We start from the raw sequence: 24413 nt of genomic DNA, 5'->3' as shown, positions 1-24413 counted from the left end.
GAGCTGGCCATGCGCAGTGCTGATGCGCGCAAGGAGTGCCGTGCCACGCAAGGGTGTCCCCCGCGTAGGGGGAGCCCCACGCGCAAGGAGTGCGCCCGTGAGGAGAGCCGCCCAGCGTGAAAAGAAAGTGCAGCCTGCCCAGGAATGGCGCCGCCCACACTTCCCGTGCCGCTGACGACAACAGAAGCGGACAAAGAAACAAAAGCAGACAAAGAAACAAGACGCAGCAAATAGACACCAAGAACAGACAACCAGGGGAGGGGGGGGATTAAATAAATAAATCTTTAAAAAAAAAAAAAAAAACTTCCCGACAAGAGAAGCCCTGGACCAGGTGGCTCACCTGGCGAGCTTTACCATTCAGAGAAGAGTTAACAACAGTCCTGCTCAAACTCCTCCAAAAATTGAAGAGGAGGGAGCACTTCCCAGCTCACTCTGAGGCCAGCATCACCCTAACCCCAGAGCCAGATCAAGAACCCACAAGGCGGCACCCTGAGGAATGTCGATGGGGGTCCCCAGCGAGACGCCAGCCAGCAAAGCCCAGCAGCACGTGAAAATAACTACCTGCCTTGGGCGAGCAGGATTGTTTTTCAAGGTTTATGTTTTTTATGCCCCCACCCCATTGTTTACCCTCTCTGTCTGCTCTCTGTTCGTCTTCTTTTCTTAGGAGGCCCTGGGAACCGAACCTGGGACCTCCCATGTGGGAGGGAGGCACCCGATCACTTCAGCCACCTCCGCTCCCTGCTTGTTGTGTCTCTCATTGTTTCCTTGCTGTGCCTCTTAGTCACGTCATCTCGCTGCATCATCTTGCTGCATCAGCTCACCGCACCAGTCCATTGCGTCAGCTCGCTGCCTTGCTCGTCGTCTTTGGGGGGCGCTGGACCTGAACCCGGGACCTCCCAAGTGGTAGGCGGCACCCAGCTGCTCAAGCCCCATCCACTTCCCTCAAGTGGGACTTACCCCAGGTACGTAAGGATGGTTCAACATAGAAAATCAATTAATGTAGTCACCACAGTAATAAAATGAAGGAAAACATCACATGATCGTCTCAGTTTATGCAGAAAAGGTACTTGACAAGACTCAGCACCCCTTCCTCATAAAAACACGCAGAAAAGTAGAAATAGACGATGGTAAAGGGCAAATGTTTTAGTCTCCTGGCTGCACAAAGCAATGCCCTGCAGTGGTACTGAGGCGGCTGAAACGTAGGGAGTTTATCGGCTCGCAGTTTTAAGGCTGGGAGAAGTCCAAACTGACCCCAGCAAAGCCACACTTCCTCCCCGGGACGTGGTGTTCCAGGGGTCTGCCGGCGACCCTGGCTCTTCTGCCACGTGACAGTGCGCATGGCGGCATCTCCTTCCTCCTTCAGGGTGCGCTGACGTCCAGCTCTGGCTCCCCATGGCGTCTCCCTCTGGGCCCAGTGTCCTTTCTTGCCAGGACTTAGCTGTGAACACGGAGAAGCGTCGGAGGCCTCTGATGCATAAAAGAATTTATGAACGCACCTGTCGAGTTGGGCCAGTAAAAAGAACTTATTTGGGAAATGGGGGAAAGAACAGAGCTTGCTGACAAATGGGAGCAGAAGACGGAAATACACACCGAGACCTGGTGCCGACCCCTCTCAACCTTTAAACCTGAACTACGCCGCCCGCGTGCTAATGCTGGGGGAGGGGCGCCAGCGGTTCCTGGTCACCCCCTATGGTGGGGCCAGCAGGGAAGCCATTTGGAGTATCCAGGGCCGAGCGGGGGTCCTGGAAAGGGAAACTGGGCCCTCGAGTTTCAACTCAAGGTCCCAGCGGGGGCCTGCGGCCGTGAGGCGTGCGGCCGTGCCGGGGCTCGCCAAGGGCCACGGTCATTCTCCCCTAGTTCCTTCCTGCTGCTCTGGGCAGTCGTCCTGCCCCACAGGGCGTACGCCTCTCGGGCTGTTCTGCTGAGGCGGAGGGAAGACAGGTCTGACCTGTGGTAGGAAATGACTGAAATCCCCGCGTGACTAGTATCTTGTTTTGGAAGGTGTTGATTCTGGAAGAAATGAACTTAGTTAGAATTTTGAAGATACACCACCCCCTAAAAGGATAAAGATGGTGGTGAGTAGGTCCAAAAAGAAGCCAGCGAGTGTGCTGGGGCACGAGTGAGGAAGGCCAGGGCCCCGAGGCTGCTCCCTGGAGTTGGGGCCTTCCTCCTGCAGGTTTCAGATGCTGCTCAGGACTGTCCTGAGCGATTTATACGGAAACAGCATTTTTCTTGAGAAGAGGCGCTTGTGCCCCCGTGCTGCTGGTGTGTTCCGGGCTCTGTGGTTTCCAGCACCACAGCAGCAAGACAGTGTTTGCTGTCGTGGGACTTCTGAGGCACAGCTAGTTTCCTCCGTGCTGTTAGCTCTAGGGAGAGATTGTAATAGCTAACGGGTTTTGGTGTAAATTGCCAAGCCCAGCGCTCCTTGGTGGTGGTTACACTTAAGACGGCTAAGAGGAAAAAAAAAACCGCTAAGAGGGCGCTGAGAAGAGGCATTGCCCTTGTAGCTCCTGTCTAGGGAGAAGCTACAGGAAATGAAAACAGACAAGGTTTCTTACGGGGTGTCTGGCTTGCCCTCCCCCAGCAGCGGGCGTTGGGGCTGGAGTAGAGGGAACGGCCGTCTTTGACACAGACGGCTTAGCCTCGTCCATCGCAGAGGTGTTTCGGGCTGTCCAGTGACTGGCACCAGTACGTCCCGTCAAGTGCTTCTGGTGAGCGGGCACTTCCTGGGGCTGAGTTCACCCACCCGGCTGGCTGTCCCTTTGGCTTTAACAGCTGCAGGGGTGATGGAACCCCAGAGTCAGGTCCCTGCCATCTTGGCTCTGCTGCGAGTGAGGCCTGCTCCCCTGCCAGGGTTTGCGCAGAGCCTGGTCTCCAGGTCCCGGGCGAGGGAAGGCTGCCACGGACCCCCCCGAAGGGGCTAAGCTGAAGCGGGGCCTGCCCACCCGCTTGCCACTTCCCTTCTGGGGGAAACGCTTAGTGCTGGCAGGAGGCATGGGGGTCTGCCAGGCCTCCAGGGGAAGCTGGGACAGGGTCTGGAAAGGAGCAGGAGGGAGACCTGGCTTCCCACGCCTCTCCCCTGGTGTGGGCGGAGACCTGGAGAGGCCGCCCCCACGCTAATTGGTGGACTTTTTTTAATTAAAAAGGCTGTCGCCCCCTCTGCTCTCAGGCAAGGTGGCTATTCCTTTATCTTACAGGCTTGTTTATTAACTACTTAGAAAATGAAGTTTACTGGAACTTTGAACACATTCCGTGTCCCTCTGTACATGGTCTAGAGTAGGAACGATATCACCGGAATCATCAGGATATATCTAGAATGGGAGCAATGTAGGTGCAGAACGTAGTACATGAATGCACTACCTAATGCCTAAGCTCATCTCTGAGCTGCGGTTAAAGACCTCACCAGGTTTGCGACACCCTCCATGTCATCTCTCCATGGAGCAGGCCTTGATGCCAGCTGTGCGTAAGTTCTACTCACAGCACTCTGGTGCTCACTCTCCACCTAGCACGTCCTCCACACAGCCAGCAAGCTGTAGCACCGCTGACCCTCAGAGAAGCTGGGGGGTGGGCTCCAGGATTCCCCCAGCCTGCTGCAGAGCGCACGGGAGCACGTGGAACAGCCCATCGGGAGGCAGTGGCCACTGGGCACTGGCTGTGTCGAGCCAGCCCCGCTGCTGCAGTGCCTCTCGCCCTGCTTCAGGGCACAACCAGGGATGCAGTGGGAGCCGTCACTGTCTTAGGGGTCAGTGACCGACCTGGCCAGTACCTCCAGTGGAGAGGCAACCTGCGTGCATTGAAGGCCTGGTTTGAATGTATAAAAGAACCTGATATACTTAAGACTATCTCTTTTGATTCTTATACACTTCTTTTGATTTTTTTTTTTTTTTTTTAGATTTATTTATTTATTTAATTTCCCCCCCTCCCCTGGTTGTCTGTTCTTGGTGTCTATTTGCTGCGTCTTGTTTCTTTGTCCGCTTCTGTTGTCGTCAGCGGCACGGGAAGTGTGGGCGGCGCCATTCCTGGGCAGGCTGCTCTTTCTTTTCACGCTGGGCGGCTTTTCCTCACGGGCGCACTCCTTGCGCGTGGGGCTCCCCCACGTGGGGGACACCCTTGCGTGGCAAGGCACTCCTTGCGCGCATCAGCACTGCGCATGGCCAGCTCCACACGGGTCAAGGAGGCCCGGGGTTTGAACTGCGGACCTCCCATATGGTAGACGGACGCCCTAACCACTGGGCCAAAGTCCGTTTCCCTTCTTTTGATTTTTATATACACTTCCTAAGCACTTCCAATGCTATGTATAACACATCAAGTGAAGTTAACTTGTTAGTACTTTGCTTTCTACTTCTACACTTTTACCATGATGACATTAATTTACACAGGTATTTTATTTTAGCACAGGAAAACTTACTTTCTCAGTTGTTTTATGAAAACTGAAGATTCTCAATGGAATTAAGATTATTTTTCCTTACCACCACTTTAACATGAAGATTGAGGTGGCCTCTGACAGGTTTTCTTGTTACAGTTACTTTTTGCTATTAATATCAGTTTAGCTTTCTAATGAATAATGACTACTTGGAATTAGTCATTTAAATGCTTCGGTTTAGAAGAAAACTCTTTATAATTAACCATAACCACATAGACTGGTTATTTTACCTTAAGATAAGCTTATTAAATTACAGTTAGCTGCCAGTGAAATTTACTTTATCCATTTAAGAGAGAGCAGATCTACATTTTCTTTTTTTTTTTTTAAAGATTTGTTTTTATTTCTCTCCCCTTCCCTGCCACCCACCCCCTCCGCCGCAGTTGTCTGCTCTGTGTCCATTCGCTGTGTATTCTTGTGTCTGCTTGGATTCTTGTCAGTGGCACCCAGAATCTGTGCCACTCTTTGTTGTGTCATCTTGCTGCTTCAGCTCTCGGTGTGTGCTGTGTGTGCGGCGCCACTCCTGGGCAGGCTGCACTTTTTTCGCGCTGGGTGGCTCTCCTTACGGGGCGCACTCCTTGCACATGGGGCTCCCCTACGCGGGGACACCCCTGCGTGGCACGGTACTCCTTGCGTGCATCAGCACTGCACATGGGCCAGCTCCACACTGGTAAGGAGGCCCTGGGTTTGAACTGCATACCTCCCATGTGGTAGGCAGACACCCTATCCATTGGGCCACATCTGCTTCCCAACATTTTCTTCTTTAGCTTCATTTAATTAAACATGAATTTATAACTTTCATTTTAAAGATTTAATACATATAATGTTAATTTACTTGGTATTCTAGAAACCAAAGAGATAACATCCAAGCTGAATAAATTACAATTTATGCAAGGAATGTTTTTTTTTTCCTTCCTTTACAGGAGGCAAAAAAAATTTTTTGTTAAATAAAATTCTAAAACCAAATCATCTTAAAAGCATACTACTAGGTTCTCAGATATATTACATTCATTTAATTTGTTTTAATCATAATTTAGAAAAGATCTTTCCATAGCTTTTGAGGACTTTCACTTACTGAAATTTGGTAATGGAATTATTAAGTACCCTTATTTTAAGGCTGTTAAAAGGCTTAATTTGGGGAGGTACAGGACAAATTATTCTTAATTCTCTCTGCTGGGTGGAGTTTTAATCGGTTACACCTGGCCCCTCCCTCAGAGCTCTTGCAAAGAGAAGGCCCTGGGGGCGGGGTAGGTCAAAGCTCAGGAAAATCTTTTTCTTTTCCCTAAAAGTTCCTATATTCAGATTTCCAGCTGACCTTTCTGCTCTGCTTAGCCTAACTTGGGCTCTAGGAATATTCATCACATATATAACTGCATATTTAACTTTTAACAATTTTTAAACAATCTTTTAAGAATTTTTATTGCTAATTTGATATTATCATCCCCATTCATGAAGATACTGAGCAGATAGGCAGACATGAATAATTTGACACAGAAACAAAACTTAAACTTTTATTCTTTTACAAAGTAAGTTTAACTGTAAAATAGCATTTGAAAGATTTCTTCGAAGGCTCTTTTTCTCTAATTTGCACTGTGACCATGCAGTTTTGCTTAAGAATTTTGTTCCTCAATTATTGGCTTATAACCCAAATGTCCCCAGTGCTTTAATACAGTTTTCCTTTGATTCAGAACTCTGCTTATTTCCCACTTAGACTTTAGCAGAACTTGGATAAGCAAGACTAGTTCTGTGTATGCTCACCCAGGCTCTGGGAGCCTCAGGGAAGCTGGTTCCTCCCATGAACTGCCACTTTAAGGAACCCAGACAGGCAAGGCAGGAGGCTCCCCCACTTCCCAGTCCTCAGAGAAAACACCACGGCGGCCGCTGGACTGGAGGGTGGACGCTCAAGCCCGAGGGCGGAGGATCCCACCGGGCAGCAGCTTAGTCCACACGTGGCGGCATGAGAAAGCAGGAACTCTAACACCAGTGCAAGGATAGGACGCTGGGGTGGCTCGTGGTGGCTTTCCCCTGAGCCACTGGGGGCGGGAGCACTAGGAAACAGCGGTGAGCAAAGGCACAGGGCGAGGCTGAGCGTGAACTGACCCCAAGCAAAGGCAAACCCGGGTTGCAGTTACCATCACAATAGTGGAAGGCTGGGCGGACTTAGTTACTGAGTAACCATAACCAAAGGTGAGCTTAGTTTAAGATTACCATGACAACAGCTACGTCTAGGCTACATCCACCCAGTTATAATAATTTCAGTTACTATTCTTCTGTTTTATAATAAAAAGACATCTATATAATGGTCTTAACTCTTAGTTACAGTTTCTATTAATACTGAGTTTTCACTTAAAAACAATTTGAGCACTTTCATTCATTAAGCAACTAAAACAATTTTATTAGTAAAATTCAGTAACTTTTTTTTCCCGCTGTTGAATTAGCTCCACTAGTGTTTTCTTTATGTATCTATTTTAATTGCAAGATGGCATTGGCATTTAAAGACTTTTTTTTCATGTTACCTTTCACCGTTACCAAATTTGTAACAGGAGAACCCAAACCTGACACACGATTTCGTAGGCAGGAGCGACTAATAGTTAAAGCACAGGTTACAACAGAAGAGAGGATTTTACACACTTAGCTTAGTGTAGGGAGACTTGACTTTAGAATCATCTGGACGCAAAGCTCCCAGTGTATGTCCACGGCAAAAACTTCATGCAGGGCCCTGCAGCTTCGTTCCTTCAGGGAAATTCCTGGGCAGCTGCTCGATATGGGGCCCAGGGGTCTAGAGAGGCCCTGCCCCGACAAGACAGGAAGCGGGGCGCTACAAGGAAATAGGCGGGGAGCTTGGCGAGCCAGGGACCTTTCCTCGTAATTGATGGCCAGCGAGGAGCTTATTCTCCAGGGGAGGGATTCGGTAATGAGAGAGCACCGCTGCCTCCCTTTAAGGCAGGGTGGTCCGCCTTTTGTTTGTCCCACTGACCGTGGTAAGACCCCCTGCTTCAAGGAGACGCTGCCACAGGGCTGTGGCCTCCGGCCCTCAGGTCTGCGTGTCCTCTCCTCTCTTATACAGGCTTACCTGGAATTCAGGGTCCCGTACAGAGCCCACTCCCAGCCGTACTGTGGCCACGCGGTGTGGCAGAAGATGGGGCAGGCGGTGTCCGTTTAAGAGCTGCCCGTTCCCCTAGGAGGAGAGAGCGCGTCAGCCGTTTGGGTGGCGTCCAGCCACTGTCTTGACGGAACTGGTTACTCGCCGAGCCGGCCAGCGTCCTGGAGATGGGGAGCCCTGCTCGCTGTCCCACGTTTTGGGGACCAGGAGCTTTGTCTCTGGGCGTCCCCAGAGTCTTAGGGGTGCCGTTCCCAGACTGAACCCCCCACGCGGGGCTTTCCCGCTAGGAACGGGCCGGCTGCTTGGCCCGCTTTGAGGGGGTTTTAGGAGCTGCTGTGGGCGAGCTCACCCCGTGGCCCCTCCCAGGGCTGAGGTCCTCAGCCAAACCGCCAGTTAAAGCGAATAAAAAATAAAAACTCGGACTTGCGGGCAAACACCTCAGGGACCACCCCCCCCCCTTAGGCCTTGCTGTCAAATGCGTCTTCGGATTCTAGGGCAATCTAAAGCCTCTCAGCCCCAGCACGAGGACCGCAGGGGCTGGGAGACCAAAGGCACCGTAATTAAAAGCGAGCTAACTGGCCAATCTAAGGACGTAATACACCGCACAGTAGCCATTCTGAATTTAGAAAGGTAGACCCCCTGCGGACCCCTGCTCTGCTTAGGCCCTGTGCCCACTCGGTCCCCAGGGCGGTTTAGTCCACTCCCCAGAACTTCCTTGGATCTGCACAGCCTGGGGACTTGCCCTGCCACCCTGGAGAGCGAGCGGGAGTCCGAGCAGACCCAGGTTATGTCCTTTGGGAGCTTATCCAGGAACCCCTGTCTGTTAATCCCCTTTGAAACAGCAGAACCCAAAGAGTGCAAAAACAGGGAGGCGGACGTGGCTCAGCTGATAAAGCGTCTGTCTACCGTATGGAGGGGCCAGGGTTCAATTCCCAGGGCCTCCTGACCCGTGTGATGAGCTGGCCCACATGCAGTGCTGCTGTGCACAAGGAGTGCCATGCCACGCAGGGGTGTCCCTCGCATAGGGGAGCCCCACGTGCAAGGAGAGCTGCACTGCATGAAAGAAACGCAGCCCACCCAGGAGTGGCACTGCACACACACGGAGCTGATGCAGCAAAATGACGCAACAAAAAAGAGACAGTTTCCCAGTGCCGCCTGATAATGCAAGCGGACGCAGAAGAACATACAGCAAATGGACACAGAAAGCAGACAATGGGGGGGGGGTAATGGGAGAGAAATAAATAAAATAAATCCTTAAAAAAAAAAAAGGGCAAAAACAGGCCTTAAAACTCAGTTTCCGGCAGGGGTCTGGGAGCACCACTCACTTATATTTCTCCTGGCTGGCTCGCCAAATACAGACAGAGAATCATCGGAGTCCTCTAGGTTCACGCCAACTGAATTGGGCCAGTAAAAAGAACTTACTTGGGAAATGGGGGAAAGAACAGCACTTGCCAAGAAATGGGAGAGAAAGGTGGAAATACACACCAAGGTTTGGTGCAGGCTCTCTCGACCTTTTAAACTCTTAACTACCCCACCCCCTAGCTAATGCTGGGGGAGGGGCTCCAGCAGTTACTCATCACCCCGCTCGTGGTGGCGCAAGCGAGGGCTTGCAGCCGTGCGATCTGCCGGCCGTGCCTGCTGGCCATGCTGTGGTCAGCCTCCCCATCACCCTGCGCTAATCTGCCTCAGGTGGACGGAGGCCCAGCCTGGCTCAGCCCGGGCACAGCTCAGCCAGCGGCCTCTTCCCGGCCCGCTCACAGGTGGGCTCACGGCCCCAGGACCAGGCACTGGGACCTGAACGTGCCTTTGGTGGGGGACATGACTCAGTTCCCAACATATGGGAAACTTTTTTTGTTTCTTTTTCTTTTTTTGGGGGGGGGTGTCTTTTCAAGGGAGAATGTTTTTTCTTCCCCTCACATTTATTTTTTTAATTTCTCCCCCTGCCCCTCCCAGTTGTCTGCTGTGTCCATTTGCTGTGTGTTCTTCTGTGTCTGCTTGGATTCTTGCCAGCGTTATGGGGAATCTGTGTCTTTTGTTGCGTATCTTGCTGCATCAGCTCTCTGTGTGTGCGGCACCACTCCTGGGCAGGCTGTACTTTCTTCGCACTGGGTGGCTCTCCTTGCGGGGTGCACTCCTTGCATATGGGGCTCCCCTACGTGGGGGACACCCCTTCATGGCAGGGCACTCCTTGTGCGTATCAGCACTGCGCACAGGCCAGCTGCACATGGGTCAGGAGGCCGGGGGGTTTGAACCCTGGGCCTCCCATGTGGTAGGTGGATGCTCTATCTGTTGAGCCAAATCTGCTTCCTTTCCCCTCACATTTAAATACCTATTAACTAAATATAAAGTTCCAGTTTTCTGTCTCCAGTGATGTGTTCAGCTAAGTGCCTGGATTGATGCTTCCACTGAAAGCAGCTCAAATGATTGAATAAAATACTGACATCGTTGTGAACCATCCCTAAAGTGCAAGAAGGTAGTGAATTCTCAGGCCAGAAAGCTAAGTGCAGAAAGAGCCCTGGCATGAGGCCGGCCCTGGCGTTGGCTCTACCAGGTAGAGTTTTGCCAGATGGGCCTTGAAACCCAGACTTGAGGTTTGGTTTCACAGCCACCAAGGGTCTACAGAGCAGGTGAAGGAAGCAGACACGGCTCGAGTGATTGAGCACCTGCCTACCACACAGGAGGTTCTGGGTTCGGTTTCTAGTGCCTCCTGGAGAAGACAAGACAGTGAGCTGGCACCATGGGCTGGGGCAAGATGATGATGCAACAAGGAGGCACAACTAAGCGGGGAACTGAGGTGGCTCAGGTGATTGAGCGCCTCTCTCCTACATGGGAGGTCCCAGGTTCAGTCCCCAGTGCCTCCTAAAGAGAAGACGAGCAGACAGCGAGTACAAAACAACATGGGGCGGGGGATAAGTAAATAACCTGGGGACAAGGCGCGGGGCCCCCAGGCCCGAGGCCATGGGACAGGTCCCCCCTCCCCCCACAGAGCTGGAGCTCCAGGGGGCTGCTCGTCAGGGGCAAGGAGCCGTGGCCTGGGGGGGCTGGTCTCATGCCACCTGGGTGGTCTGACCCCCCCCAAGCTGAGAACTGTATTGAGAGTGTCTGCCAACAGCAAATAGAAATGGGGGGGGGGGCTCCTTCCAGGTCACGAAGGATTTGCACAAATCAGATTCCAAGAATCAGGACCCTCGGGAGTGGGGACCCAGAAGGCCCCGCTGCAGCCGCTGCAGCAGGCAGAGCTGCCCAGACATGCTCAAGAAACGAGGGCCCATCGGGACGCAACGAGCAGGCTCGGGGAAGAACCAGAGCGAGCTTTAAAAATGAAGAGCGTAACCATGTGTACTGAAAACTCAGTGGGTGTGCTTAACAGCAGATAACCGAGCACTGGACTGTGAAGTGGATCCTGGATCTGGAGAGGCGGCGGCTCAGAGCCCTGGGGACGGGGTGAGGTGGTCCAGCAGGTGCTGAGCAGAAGCGGCCAAAGAGCTTTCCAGAAGCCCCGGGAGACCCTGGCCCTCAGTGTGGGAGGCACGCCCAGGCACGGCACCGCCCGGGGAGCCGGGGTGAGGCTCCTGGGGTGGGGGTGGGGGGCTGTGCCGGCCCGGGCCAGAGGGGCTTCCCGGGGGGGCCACTCTGCACCCAGCCGCCCTTCCCTGGAGGACACCCAGCATGGGGCCGGGCAGGCCCAGGGCCCCGGGGCAGACGGACAGGCTGATGCCCTATATCAGCGGGCGCTGGCCCTTTGGGGTCGCTGTGGCCAAGCAGTGACACCCGCCCCGGCCCCGCCCGCACTGTCCACTGCCTCTTCCTTCTTCCTCGAGCACCCGTGGCGGCTGTGCTGGGCGCCACTCCATCTTCTCCCCACTGAGGGCGCCGTCCAGGGCGCCTGCCCAAGGCCTCTGTCCACACCACCACCGGCCCCGCGTGTCTCCCTCCCCACCTCGCCTCAGCCGGCTCAGGACCCAGGACCACCCCGCACCCCCACTCCCCCACGTCCACACCTGTGCCCCCCACCCACACTACGTCCACACCTGTGGCCCCCCATGTCCACCCCTGTGCCCCCCCACACACACTACACCCACACCTGTGCCCCCCCACATCCACCCCGTGCCCCCCACACACACTACACCCACACCTGTGCCCCCCCACATCCACCCCTGTGCCCCCCACACACACTACACCCACACCTGTGCCCCCCCACGTCCACCCCTGTGCCCCCCACACACACTACACCCACACCTGTGCCCCCCACGTCCACCCCTGTGCCCCCCCACACACACTACACCCACACCTGTGCCCCCCCACATCCACCCCTGTGCCCCCCACACACACTACACCCACATCTGTGCCCCCCCACGTCCACCCCTGTGCCCCCCCCACACACTACACCCACACCTGTGCCCCCCCACGTCCACCCCTGTGCCCCCCACACACCACATCCACCCGGTGGCCCTGCCCCTGCCCACACCCCTCGCCCTGCAGGCTTTCCTCACCCTCAGCCCTTCCTGGCCCCCTCTGACCCCCCGTCCCACCTCCTTTCTCTGCAGCCCCCAGCCCACTTATTTGTCCTTCTCCTGCAACTGTCCCTATGGCTGCTGGCCTTGACCCCCGCCCCTCCCCAGCAGGCCAGTGCGTCCACAACAGGTCACTGCAGGGAGATAACTGGGAGAATGACCCTGTCCTTAGGAGCCAAAGTCCACAGCCTGGGGGAGTCCAGAAAGATCGTCCAGAAGAGTGTGTGGTCGGGCGAGGCTGCCCAGTGGTGATTTACAGCGTGACGCAGGCTGGGCGCGCGCCCTTGCGGGCACCCTCAGTCTTACAGAGGGAGCTGCATTGGGAGCGGATGCGGCTCAGGTGACAGCCCCGGCTTCCCACACAGGAGGTTCTGGGTTCAATTTCTAGCCCCAGTACCTAAAAAAATACAAGTAAATAAAATAAAGGCAGCTATTTTCTCCAAATCGACATAACCATTCCATGTAATTCTAATAAAAATCCTGACAGAATTTCCCTTGAAGCTAAATAAGAGAGTTTTCAATTTCTAGAGCAATAAAATGCTTGGGGAAGCAGCAATTGGCAAGATCTTCCTACATTATTAAAAATAAAGAAACAAACAACCCCCCCAAAGAAATAAATAAATAAAAGCAACCATTACACGACAAACACAGAGGAACCCGGAGGACACTGTGTTGAGTGGACTAGGCCAGACACAAAAGGATGGATCTCCTGTGGCTGCACTGATGGGAACTAACCACGGCGAGTGGACCTAGGGAGCAGGACTGTGGAGTGAGGCTGGTGGGAGACGGATGTGGGATGAGAAGGGGGAGAAGATCCGGATGCATGGAGGAGGTTTAACAAGGTCAGCTGTAAACGCGTGGTGATGGAGGAGCAGACGGCAGCACAGTGTAAGGACTGTAGCAAACACTTAGGGACGTGATGGTGGCTGAAACTGGTCGTTTGGGATGTTAATGTTAGTTGAGGACAGCTGGAGGACAAATAGGGAATGTTCAGCAGTGCTTCTGGATGTAGATGAGGAGTCGTGGTTAATATAAACACAGGGAAGCGGATTTGGCTCAACAGATAGAGCGTCCGCCTACCACATGGGAGGTCCAGGGTTCAAACCCAGGGCCTCCTGACCCATGCGGTGAGCTGGTCCACGCGCAGTGCTGATGCACAAGGAGTGCCGTGCCATGCAGGCATGTTCCCTGCATAGGGGAGCCCCACACAAAAAAAGCCTGCCCAGGAGTGGCACTGCACACACGGAGAGCTGACGCAGCAAGACAATACAACAAAGAGAGACACAGATTGCTGTCCACAGACAACCGCGGGGGGGGGGAGAAAAATAAAATAAATACAGGAATGTTCTTCAACTACAAGGTATTAATATAGTTATACATAGGAAAACATAAGTAATGTAACTCGTAAACTATGGTTAATAATACTGTAGCATTTTTGCAGCAAAAGCAAAGAAGGTATTGTATCAATCCTAAAGGTAAAAAAACCACACACTATGGGGCTTTGTCTCGTGAGCTGTGATATGGTTCAGCGTTTCCTCGTCTTCATTTTCTTCATTAACTAGGGGGCCTTGTGCTCACTGTGCATCATTCTCAGCCCTGGAGGAACAACTGAGTTTGTTTTTAGGATTAGATGAGCTAAAGGGGCCTGGGCGATCTTTGTGGATTAATGCTTCCGTAAGTTGTTGAGCTGCCTTTTGTCTGTTGTTTTTTTGAATAGAAATAACATTTGAAAAAAAGAACCCATTAAAACAATGTGATGGGGGCGGGGAGTGCGCATGTGGCTCAGTGGTTGAGCACCTGCTTCCCACGTACGCGGTCCCGGGTTCAATCTCCGATACTTCTTAAAAATAATAATCATAGTAATGTGACATTTGCCCCAGAACACCCAGTTAATAAAAACAGTAAGCCCCTCAGTGAGGATGTGAAGGGTCACTGGCAAGAAGAGAATTGCTCAGGCAGTGGCAGTTTGGAACCGTCTCTCTGAAGCCTCGTTTCGCTTCCTGTGTCACACAGCCCACACGGCAGGTACACGCCAGGTGAAGGGTTTCATCCTTGGAATCCAGACCTCGAAAAGCACCGGTTTCTGAGAGACAACACCCGCTTCTCGTCCCTATGGCTCGCTCACGCCCTTCCCCGCGGAAGCCTTTGCAGTGGTGAGTGGCGGTGTCAGCCCGCGCCCGGGCGTGCTGGAGGCCGGGCCATGTCGCCCTGCGTGGAGGCGCTCTTGTTTGTGCGACACTCGGCGCCCTTTCCCTCCGCCGCCACCGGGGAGTCCGGACAATCAGGGACATCCCCACGCTGGGCCCCGCGGGGCCACCGGCCTCTGGGTGCCCGGCCAGGTGTGACCCAGGCACCCGCGCAGCCCCGCCCCGCGCCCCGCCGCCCTTCGGCCCGGCCCTGCTGCCTGCGCTGCGGGCGCCTCCCCGACCCAGGCCTCCAGGCGCCGGGGGGTGGAAACGGCTGCCTGGAGGGTCCTCACCCGCATTCTCGAAATCCAGGGTGAGAAGCTGGTCCCCGCGGCGCGTGTGCTGTGGGTCCAGGCTCGTGCCTTCTCCAAGGCGACCGGCAGCGGCTTGGCTGAGGGGGTCGCTGGGGTGGGAGGGCCGCGGGGGCACCCCCTTTCCAAACAGGGCGGGCGGGGTCCCCGGGGACGAGGGGTTCTGAGCCTGGGGGGTCAGAGGGGTGGGGCGGGGAGGGCAACGGTCATCCCAAGGGCGAAGGTGAGGCTGGCGGGGGCTGCTGGAGGGTCCCACGGCCCCTTGGGGCGGGCCTCGCTGGCGGGGGTGGGGGGAGCCAGCCCCCCGCCGCTTCCTGATGGGTTTCTTGGAAATCGCCCTAGTTTCTCCTGCGCCGAGTTGTTTGCGTTAAAGAAGGTGCCCTGAGGTGTAAGGGGGGTAACCGGGGCCCTGGAAACCCACGCCGCAGGGGCACACTGGGCAGGCCTGTGCCAGCGCTGGACGCCCGCGGGCACCTCCGGGCAGCGCGCACCGCAGCGCCACGTCCCACAGCCACCTCGTGCTTGCCGGGGGGGCCGGGGACCCCAGTGCCAAGGAGGGGCGGGCAGGCTGTGATCAGGAGGCCGGCGCGGGGGCCCGAGGGACAGGCTGCTCTGCCCGGAGCGAGGACGAAGGTCCAGTGAGCCAGGTCTCCCCATTTTAAAAGAGCTGGAAATCGTGTGTGTGTGTGTGTGTGTGTGTGTGTGTGAGAGAGAGAGAGAGAGAGAGAGAGAGAGAAACGTCTACATTTTCAAATACTGGCAAAAACAAACCAGCGTGGGCTGAGCTGCAGGAGCCCAGCCAGCTGCCCTGGGAAGCAGGGCTCCCCGGCACAGAGCGTGCGGCAAGTTCAAATGATGACCCGAAGCCAAAGGGCGTGTGGGCAGCGGCCCTGGCCGGGAGGCAGGGGCTCATCGGTCCTCTCCACGGTCAGGGGAGCCCAAGCCCCAGGCACCACCCTGGCCCTCCTGGAGGCGTGCGCGCGCGCCCTAGGCGCAGGCTCGCGGGCCTTCGTCTGAAGTCACAGGGCGTTTCCGGCCGTGGCACTGCCACACTTGCTACACGTAAAGGTTTATAGCTGTTTTTTGTTGTCCAGGAGGTACTGGGGATCGAACCCGGGTTCTCGTCCGTGGGAGGCAGGCGCTCCATCACAGCGCCCCTGTGCCCCTCCACGTAGAGCTTTGCCCTCGTGAAGACACGCTCTCAACACAAGGCCTCAGGGCCCAGGGGTCCCTGGCGTTGCCCTCCGGCCTCTACTCACGTCCTTTGTGTTTCTTGTATACCCAGAGGGCGAGAGGGGGAGCAGATGCCAGTGCTCCCGGGACGGAGCTGAGCGGCACACCTGTGATCACGAGGCGTGCGTGAGCTCGGGACAGCGCGTGACGCCGCGTGCACCTGCCTGGAACGGCCCATCCTGTTCTTTCCGTCCCGTGGCCTGCACACCTGCGTCCTCACAGCTCTCCGCAGGTCCCAGGCCCCGCCCTGACGGCCCCGGGGCAGGCGGGCAGGCCAGAGGGGCTCCTACGAGACCAAGCGGAGGGCGACGAGCCCGGCTCGCGGAAGGGGAGGCCCCGAGGTCACCAGTGAACGGGGCACGCCGCGAGACCCGGGGGCCACCTGCCGGCCGGGTTCCAGGGACGTGAGTCAGACAAGGCGGCATCTGTGCCTCGTCGTACAGCTTCAGCTCGCGTTCCCTCCGTCCTGAGGCTGCGGCCCTGCGAGGACAGAGGGCGGCCGTGAGGCCGGTGGAGCGCCGCGCACCGTCTCCAGGGTCCCTGGGAGGGAAGGGACCCCCGCGCCCCGCCTCTCGGCCCCCAGCTCCGTCCTCAGCACCGCCGTGCGAGCAGGAGAGCTGGCCCTGCCGCTGACACTGCTACAAGCGAGCACCCCTCGTATGTGCCGAGACCTCAGGGCGCGGAGGGCACTGCCCTGTCCCAGCGCCGAGGGCCGGCGTCCTGCCTCCGCCCGTCACCTCAGCCTGCAGCGTCGAAAGGAACACAAGACGCCTTCTTAACCTTTCGAGAAACAGATGGTCAAATAAAGTTTGGTTAGCTCTTCCCTTGACGTTGTTATGATGACCTCGTGTACAGTAAGAAAGTAAATATGTTATGAACTCATCGGTGGTGCTTATTCTGGATCCACGGAACGGCACGTGCCGACTCTGCTTCCGGCCGTGATGGCGCGGTAAGACTGAGCTTCAGTCTCTCTCCATAAGCAACTAGAAAAATGGACAAAGGGTACGAGACAACTGTTTTTAGACGCTGGACAACAGGTAGCAGCGGGGAACACCAGGGGTGCCCGGGAACCTGCAGGCCTCTCTAGCCACACCAGGAGGGGCCCGGAGCAGCCTCGGCAGGCTCCTGAGCTGAGGACATGCGAACTGGGGGGCAGACAAGCCGGAAGCTGCGGGCACAGTCCAGAAGGGAGGGGCGGTGCAGAGAAAGCTCCGGAACCCCACACGGGGTTTGTCTTGAGTCTTTCCTGAGAACCAGCCCGTGCCGGAGCAGAGCAGCACTCCAGAAGAGGCAGGCGGAGGGCACACCGGGGACGTGAAGCCGAACAATCCCCGAGGCTCGCACAGGTAGGGCGGTGTCTGAGCCACGCGCAGTCACAGTGCTGGGCTCAGCGGTCACCTGGGCGTCCAGCACCCCCGAGAGAGAGCGATAAGGCTGAACCGTCCCCAGAGAGAAGTTCCTCTAGACCTGCCCCGGAAAAACGTCAAAATAGCCTTTGAAAGGACCAAGCTGACCTGCAGGTTAACCACCTAGTAAAACAAAGCCCAGCACTCTTTACGGGACAGAAAATCTCAACATAATAGTCACAATATCTAACATCCCCTCAAAAGTTACAAAACATGCAAAGAAGCAGAAAAATGTGATCCCTAATCAAAAAGAAAATTAGTCAACAGGCCCAGGCCCAGAAATGACAGAAACAATGACAAATCTAGCTGACAAAGACATTCAAAGAGCTACGATAACTATGTTCAGGTAGTCAAAAAAACACGGACATAGGAAGAGAAACGGAAAATATAAAATAATAACAAAATGCCCTACCTGACAGGGAAACCTCATTGGATGCGATTAACAGCTGAAGAGATAGAGTAGAACAAAGAACTTGGAGAAGTAGGGGAGCCTCTACCCAAAGGCACCAGTGCACTTCATTAGCAGAGTGGAGCAGAACCACGCGGCATCTCAACAGGTGGAGAAAGATCACTTAACAAAACCGAATGCCCATTCACGGTGTAAAAACAGCAACAACAAAAGGAAAACTGTAGGAACGGAAGGAAACTTCAACCTGATAAAGAGCATCTGTGAAAAACCTCTAGCTGATGTCTTAATGCTGAAAGACTGAATAGGCAAGGATGCCTTATTTACAAACCACATGATCCAGTACTTGGAATGCCTTTCAGGAATCTATGAAAAAAAATACTACAACTAAAAAACGACTTTAGCAAGGGCCCAGGATACAAAACCAATATAATAAAATCAATTCTACTTTTATATGTACCAATAAAAACTGGAAATTGCAATGAAAATGCCAGTTATACTACCATTTATAACCATGAAATAGTTAGGTGTACTAATCAACATACTTGTACACTGAATCCTGTACACCCAAAACAAAGGATTGCAGGAGAATGTAAAGAGGACCTAAACAACAGAGATATCTACCATATTTGTAGATTGGAAGAAAGGCTGTTGTTAAGATGCTAGTTCTCCCCCAAATTGATCGACAGATTTAGCACAATCCCAATTAAAATCGCAGCAGACTTTTAAAATTGAAATTGGCCCATTAAATGTACTATTCACCTGGAAATTCAAAGGATGCAGAGCATCAAAAGTCATTCTGAAGGAGAACAAGGATGAAGAATTTCAAGCCCGGTAGATGCACCATAAAGCTCCATGTTCACGGCGAGTGGGGGTGACTTGGGGAGAGGAATGGCTCAGCAGGATGAGGTAGATTTCCAAAGCAGACACACACCTGGACAAGGTAAGTGATCTCCAACAAAGGCTGTCAAGTCATTCAAGGCAAAAGGACAGTGTGCTCAGTAAACTGCTTGGGAACAACTGGATACCCATATAGAAAAAAAAATGAACTTCAACCTTTACCTTATACTTTACACAAAATTCAATCCAAAAAGCAATCACAGCACTAAACCATAAAAGCTGAAACTATAAAACTTCCAGAAGCAAGCATAGGCGAAAACCTCGTCACCTTAGGTTAGCCAGTGCCGTCCAGTCCCTCGGCTCCCAGGTTTCTGTGAGACAAATGGAAACGGACCCGCACACGAAGACCCCGCTGTGGTGCCAGCTGGCAAGCAGTCCCACGCCCGTCCGCAGGTGAAGGCGTGAGCAAGTGAAGGCGCAGCCGAGTGCCAGAAACAACTACTCAACAAACACACATAAATAACCCAGGAAAGGAGTTGGGCCCGCGTGCCCATGTGCAAGTGCAGAGATGGCTTGGCCCGTTCAGTGGGTGCTTGGGCCGGGGGTGGCTGTGCAGGGTCAGGAGACCTTATATGCACGGTGCACACGTTCTGTAAAAGCCGTTAAATGGGTGCATTTTATTTTATGCCAAGCACGCCTCACTAAAGAGGGCTTTAAAAAACAACAGACGTGTGGGCTCACCCATCCAGACATGGAGCATGGCCCGGGCACGCCTGGTGGCCGGCACTCTGACCCCTGTGCCCCCTTCCCCCCAGCTGTTTTCTGTCTCTCTCCTGCCCCTGCCCCTTGGACTGCTCGGCTCCTGGTGCCGGAGAGCTGGGACTGAGACAGGAAAAAGCCAGAAGAGCCAAAATGAGGCAACATCGGGAAACCTCAGTGGAGAAGCAGGTGCCTGTACCATCCTAGGGGGGTCTCTAACACCCCTCACCACCCTTCCAACAGCTCGACAGAGGGTCCCTAAAGAAGCAGGGACCAGGAGTACACTAGAGGCTCCAGACCTGAGGGCCACGTCCAGAGCCGCCCCTCAGGGCACATTCTCCAGCACAGGTGGACCGACCACATGCCAGGCCACAGGACAACGCTCGACCAATTCAGAAAGAGTGAAATTACACAAAGTCATTTCTTTGAGCACAATGGAATGAAGCTGGAAATCAGTAAGGGGCAGAGAACCAGATTAGGCACAGAGATACGGAGGTTAAACAGCACTCTTAGACAAGCAGTAGGTCAAGGAGGAAATTGCGAAAGAAATCAGTAACTACCCCGATTGAAAATGGCAACACAACATGCCAAAACCCACGGGGCACAGCAAAAACAGTACTGACAGGGAAATTTATAGCCATAAATGCCTATATTAAAAAAGAAAGAGCTAAAATCAAAGCCCTAACTGCACACCTGGAGGAATTTAAAAAAGAACAAGTAATCCCAAAGCAAATAGCAGGAAAGATGAGAGCAGAGCTGAATAAAATTGAAAATAAGAAAGCACTAGAAAAATTTAGCAAAACCAAAATCTGGTTCTTCGAGATTCGTCGAGTGGACACACGTCCCCATGGTGCTGCCGCCCTCTCCGCCGCTCCCTGGGCACTGGGGGGCTCCTGGGGGAGTCATTAGGGCACTGGTTTCCGACGGTCCCCCTGGGCTCCGGGGCCTCCTGGGAGGTGCCTCCAAGCTTGGGGAGGGGGGCGGCCGCGCCGCTGCGGCTCCCACCCTCCCCCAAGCCGAGCACCCGGCCTGCTGCCCACTGGGGCCGCACCCACGGTGCTCCTGAAGAAGTGGCCTTGGGCTCTCGGGACACACCAGCACCCCTTCAGGGAACAAACCTGCTTCCGCCCCTTCGACTCTCAAGGGCCCGCACGCACTTGGCGCCCGCTGCGGAGGCGGCCGGCCTCTGTCCTCCTCTGCGAGGCTGCGAGGCCACAGGGCAGCTGCCCGTGACAATGGGTGCAGCCGTGTTCCAGCTCTGAGGGTTCTGCAATTACTAAATGGCCGCCGCCCCTGGAGAAAGCGCTTCAGGGTTCGTAGCCTGGCCCACCCGTCGGACCCAGTGCCTTCTTCCCAGGCCAATAGCCCGCCGGCCTCAGCCTCGGGCCCCTGCTTCTCCCCTGGGCCTCAGTGGAATTCCCTCTCTCCTTTCTGTCCTGCAGAGCCGCCTGGGGCCAGAGCCGCGCAGCAGGAGCGGTGGCTGGACCCAGCACCTGCCCTCACCTGGAAGGAGGAGGCGGAGGCCTTCCCTCCATACAATGACTGCGGTGTGCTTTTAATTTTCCTTCTGTTTTTAAGTTTATTTCTGAGTTGCAAAGATTGCTTCCCCTTCCCCAGGTTTTCAGAAGTTCCTCTATCCCCCCATCTTGGCTGCCACGACCAGACGCAAAGTGGGAGGACCTTCTTTTCCTTGCATCGTCGCGGACACCTTTGCGGACACTGCTCCAGGGCCCTCAGAGATGTGTGAGCTGTGGGCTTGGAACAGGACCTTTATCCCGTTCAGGGCGTCCCTTGTGTCCTGACTTCCTGGGCTTCCCATCCCGTCCCGTCCCGTGTCTGACCTCATCAGACCTCCTTGGGCGTCAAGGCAGCGAGAGGATCTTCTCCTTCGGCCTTTGGCTTCGTGTCTCTCTGTGTTGGTTCTGGCTTTGCTTTCCTCCTCCTCCTCTTACAGCGTGGTGGTTTGCACTGCGGGGCTCTCCTGAGAAGTGCATTGGAAGCCACACCTGGTTTCAGGTGTGTCCTACAAATTCTGAAACTGAGTTCTAAACAGTCCTTCATTCATTTTACGGTTTCCTTTATAACCCCAGGGTCATTCAGGAGCACGCGGTACAGGGTCCAAGCACCGGGGATTGGAGGAGTTTTTCACGCTGGTTTCTGTTTTATGCCTGGCGTGAATCGAGGCTGGCCTGTGGCCCCAGCACTGCCTCGGCGTACGAAGGCCGGGTCTGCTGAGAAGGCTGGCCAGTTACCTGCTCCGGCATCAAAAACCTCTCAACGTGTTTTGCCATATTAATGAGCTAAAAGGAAAACATAGCCATCGTCATTGATGCAAAAAAAAACCCAATCTGAGGATTTTTGGTTCTCCTTGAGGAGGTGACCTCGCTGGCAGTAGTTACCTTACCGCCTGCTGGGACAGGACCCGTCTCTCTGGCTGCTCCAAGATGGTTTCTCTCCCCATCGGGGAGGCCCAGGGGCCTCTCAGGTAGCGCCAAGGCCCTGAGCCCACCAGGAGCGTGTCCTCGTGGAGGGGTGTGCACGGCAGCCCGCCCTCTGGCTTGGGCCTGCGTCGGGAGCTGTGCGTTTAGCAGCTCAGGACCAAGAGGTGGGAAGGTCTAGCATGAGCCAGGCCTCACCGAAGCGTACCCCACCACCCTTCACCCGCCGTGCGCAGCCGCCTGCCCACCCGGCAGCAGGCGCCATCCCCACGCGGGCGCTCGCAGCAGCGACGCCAGGAGGCTGCGGCCGCGGTCCTCGGGCCTTTCCGAGCCGCTTGGTCTAGCTGGAACGAGAGGCTGGGGCTCTCCTGGGCACCAGCTTCCCCGAGGGGCTGTGGCCAGCCTCCCGAGCACCTGCTGCCGGCCGCTCGCCTCGCCCCGACGGCGTGGCCTTGGCAGGCTGGCGCGGGCCCCTCCCGGCCCGGGCAGCAGGCCTGGTGTGTCCCACAAGGGCATCAGGGAAGCGAGCAACGTGGCTCGTGGCTCTTGAGCAAGGCTGAGGCTTATGCAAGCAAGTCCAGGGCGGCCCACCCTGGGGGGCCGAGGCGCCACAGAAAGGGGCGTGCTGTCTCGGCTGCAACAGTCCCCGGCCAGGACACGCAGGCGCAGCCCCGAGGGGCGCCCTGGGGTCACGTGAGCGTGCCGCAGCCCAGGGTGCAGGGGCGTGGGCTCCTCCACAGTGGCGTAGCCCGCGGGGCTTGGCCCACCTCCTCCGCCTCGTGGCCCCCTGGGGCCTCCCGTGGGGAGCTGCCCACACGCCCCTCTTCTTGCTTTCCACAGCCCGCAGCCACCGAGACGCCGGCCAGAGCCCCACCAGGATGCAGGGGGCCTTTGCGGTTGAAGGCGTGAAGATGGGTGCCCGGGCGAGGGCTCAGCCCCCCAGGGCCCCCTGGGCTCAGCCTGCAAAGCCGAAAAGCTCCCCGAGGCCCCCCAGGGTCCCCAACTACAACGTGAAGGCCTGACTCCGCGGTTTCCCTCCCCTCCCCGTCCCCTTTTTCCTCGTCCTCTCCCCCTCCTCGGTAGTTGCTGGGGCCGCTTCGGGGAGCTTGTCCAGGCAGGTGCAGAGCCCACTAAAGCCTGTGCACCTGCCGCGTCTCTGGCTGGTGGAGTCGCCGGTCGTCCCCGATCCCGGGCTGTGATTCCAGACACCTGACCTGGGGCCTGTGGCCACCACCACTGTCACCTACCCCCTGCGGCTGGGGTGGGGGCGGTGGGCTGCCTGGGGAGGCGGACTACCCACAGGGCCTGGGCAGAGGCTCCCCCAGAGGCTGGCCTCCCCCAGGGCCCTTGGCCCCTCGCCCGCCCAGGTGTGGCCTGCTCCTCCGGCTTCAGCCGGCCCTGCCAGCAGCCAGGGCAGGGGCTCGGCAGCCCCTTCCACAGCCGTCGCCTCCCCAGGGTCAGGGCGGGGCCGCCACTCGTCACACCACAGCCAACTGCCAGTGAGCCCAGAAACGCTGCTCCCCCAGCGGGAAGCACACCTGCCCCGCGCGGCACCTGCACCAGTGCGGAGAGCCACGGCCAAGTGTGCCGCCTGGGGCCAGGTGCTGCTGGCAGCCTCCCTGCGGGCGCGGCCCTCCCGCCACCCAGCCGGGGTGGGCCCCTGCCCTGCCCACATGGGCGAGGGGGCCTCACCGAGAGCCTGAGGCTCCCCTTCCCGACCGCCCACACTGACGGACCCCCAGGAGGGCCATGGCAGTCACCAGGCTGGTGGCCTCAGGCCCACATCTGGACAGCGAGGGGGTGCCATGCCCCTGCCCAGCAGGCCCCCAGCCGTGGGGCAGCCCGCAGGAGCCGGCGCAGCAGGGAAGGGACTGGGACCCTGCCGCTCCCTCCAGGACAGTGCAGGGTGCAGCCACGCCGCTGGCGCCAGGGGTGTTTGGGGATGGGCGACCTGCCCTTGGAGGCGCCCCTCCCGGCCCAGAGCAGCGGGCTCAGCGCCTCTTTGCAGCCGCCGCTGTCACGGGCGCGGGGCCCACCCCGCGCCGTGGGGGCCGACCGCGGGATCGGAAGGTTCCTCTCGGCCGAGCACGGGGCCCCGTCTGGAATCCGAGGCGGGCTCCCGGGTTTTCCCCGCAGGGCGGGCCCGCGCTCCCTCCCGAGCCGGGGGCCAAGGCCGCGGCAGCCGCGCGGTGGGCGCGGGGCGGGGAGCGCGGGGCGAATGCGTGCGACTTCGCCGGCTCCTCGGGGCCGCGCCTTCCTGTGGGCAGCCCGCGCTCCCCGCGCGCCGGGCCCGGGGCAGGGCCGGGAGGCGGGGGTGGCTGTGGAGCGCAACGCCGGGAAGCGCGGGCTAGGGTTCCGGGACAAGGCGCCGCCGGGCTCTGAGCCCCTAGGGCGGGCGGCGCGGCCGAGACCGGCTCCGGGGGTTCTTTGGAAAGCGTGGGGACCATCGGAGCCCAGGGCCACCGAGCACCCGAGGGGCCGGGCTGAGCCTCGGCGCGTGTGCGTGCGGCGCGAGCGCGCGTGGAGGAGTCTCGCGGCCTCTGCGCGCGCGGCCGGGCACGGCTCCTTTGTTGGAGACGCAGCCAGGGGGCGGCCGGGGGGCGCGGGGCGAGCGGCTCGTGGTCCCCGGGGCGCCCGCGCGCGTCGTCGCCGGCCCCGCGAAGTCCGCGCCGCCTTGACCGGCAGTAACCTCGCCTGAGGCGCCCCCGGCCGGGGTCAACGACCGCGCTCGCCGCCGGCCCATCGCCCTATCGCCTAGCAACGCCCACTCGCGCGCCGCCATTGGCCCTCCGCGCAC

The 24413-nt window shown here is 56.8% G+C and overlaps 1 protein-coding gene and 1 long non-coding RNA gene across 3 annotated transcripts in view; one reads left to right on the top strand and one right to left on the bottom strand.

Annotated features, from left to right (window-relative positions):
• CCDC57 (coiled-coil domain containing 57) overlaps positions 1–22761 on the top strand; it is a 146126-nt gene extending 123365 nt beyond the window's left edge. Inside the window, exon 19 of one of the 2 annotated variants that reach the window (XM_058284943.2) lies at positions 22457–22761. In XM_058284943.2, coding sequence (XP_058140926.1) covers positions 22457–22638 — 182 coding nt within the window. In that variant the 3' untranslated portion in view covers positions 22639–22761. The remainder of the gene's footprint in view (positions 1–22456) is intronic. The other variant, XM_058284942.2, reaches the window with a different exon arrangement.
• LOC139437188 (uncharacterized) lies at positions 13381–15984 on the bottom strand. Its single transcript, XR_011646977.1, has 2 exons — positions 14517–15984; positions 13381–14245 (listed from the first exon to the last, which is right to left on the bottom strand). It is a non-coding gene; the product is annotated as an uncharacterized lncRNA (long non-coding RNA).
• Positions 22762–24413: the final 1652 nt, after the last annotated feature.

Source organism: Dasypus novemcinctus, chromosome 21, assembly GCF_030445035.2.
Source record: "Dasypus novemcinctus isolate mDasNov1 chromosome 21, mDasNov1.1.hap2, whole genome shotgun sequence".
In the NCBI taxonomy this organism is placed as follows: domain Eukaryota; kingdom Metazoa; phylum Chordata; class Mammalia; order Cingulata; family Dasypodidae; genus Dasypus; species Dasypus novemcinctus.
Note: the sequence above shows the minus strand (reverse complement) of the source record. Positions and strands in the feature narration are given on the sequence as shown.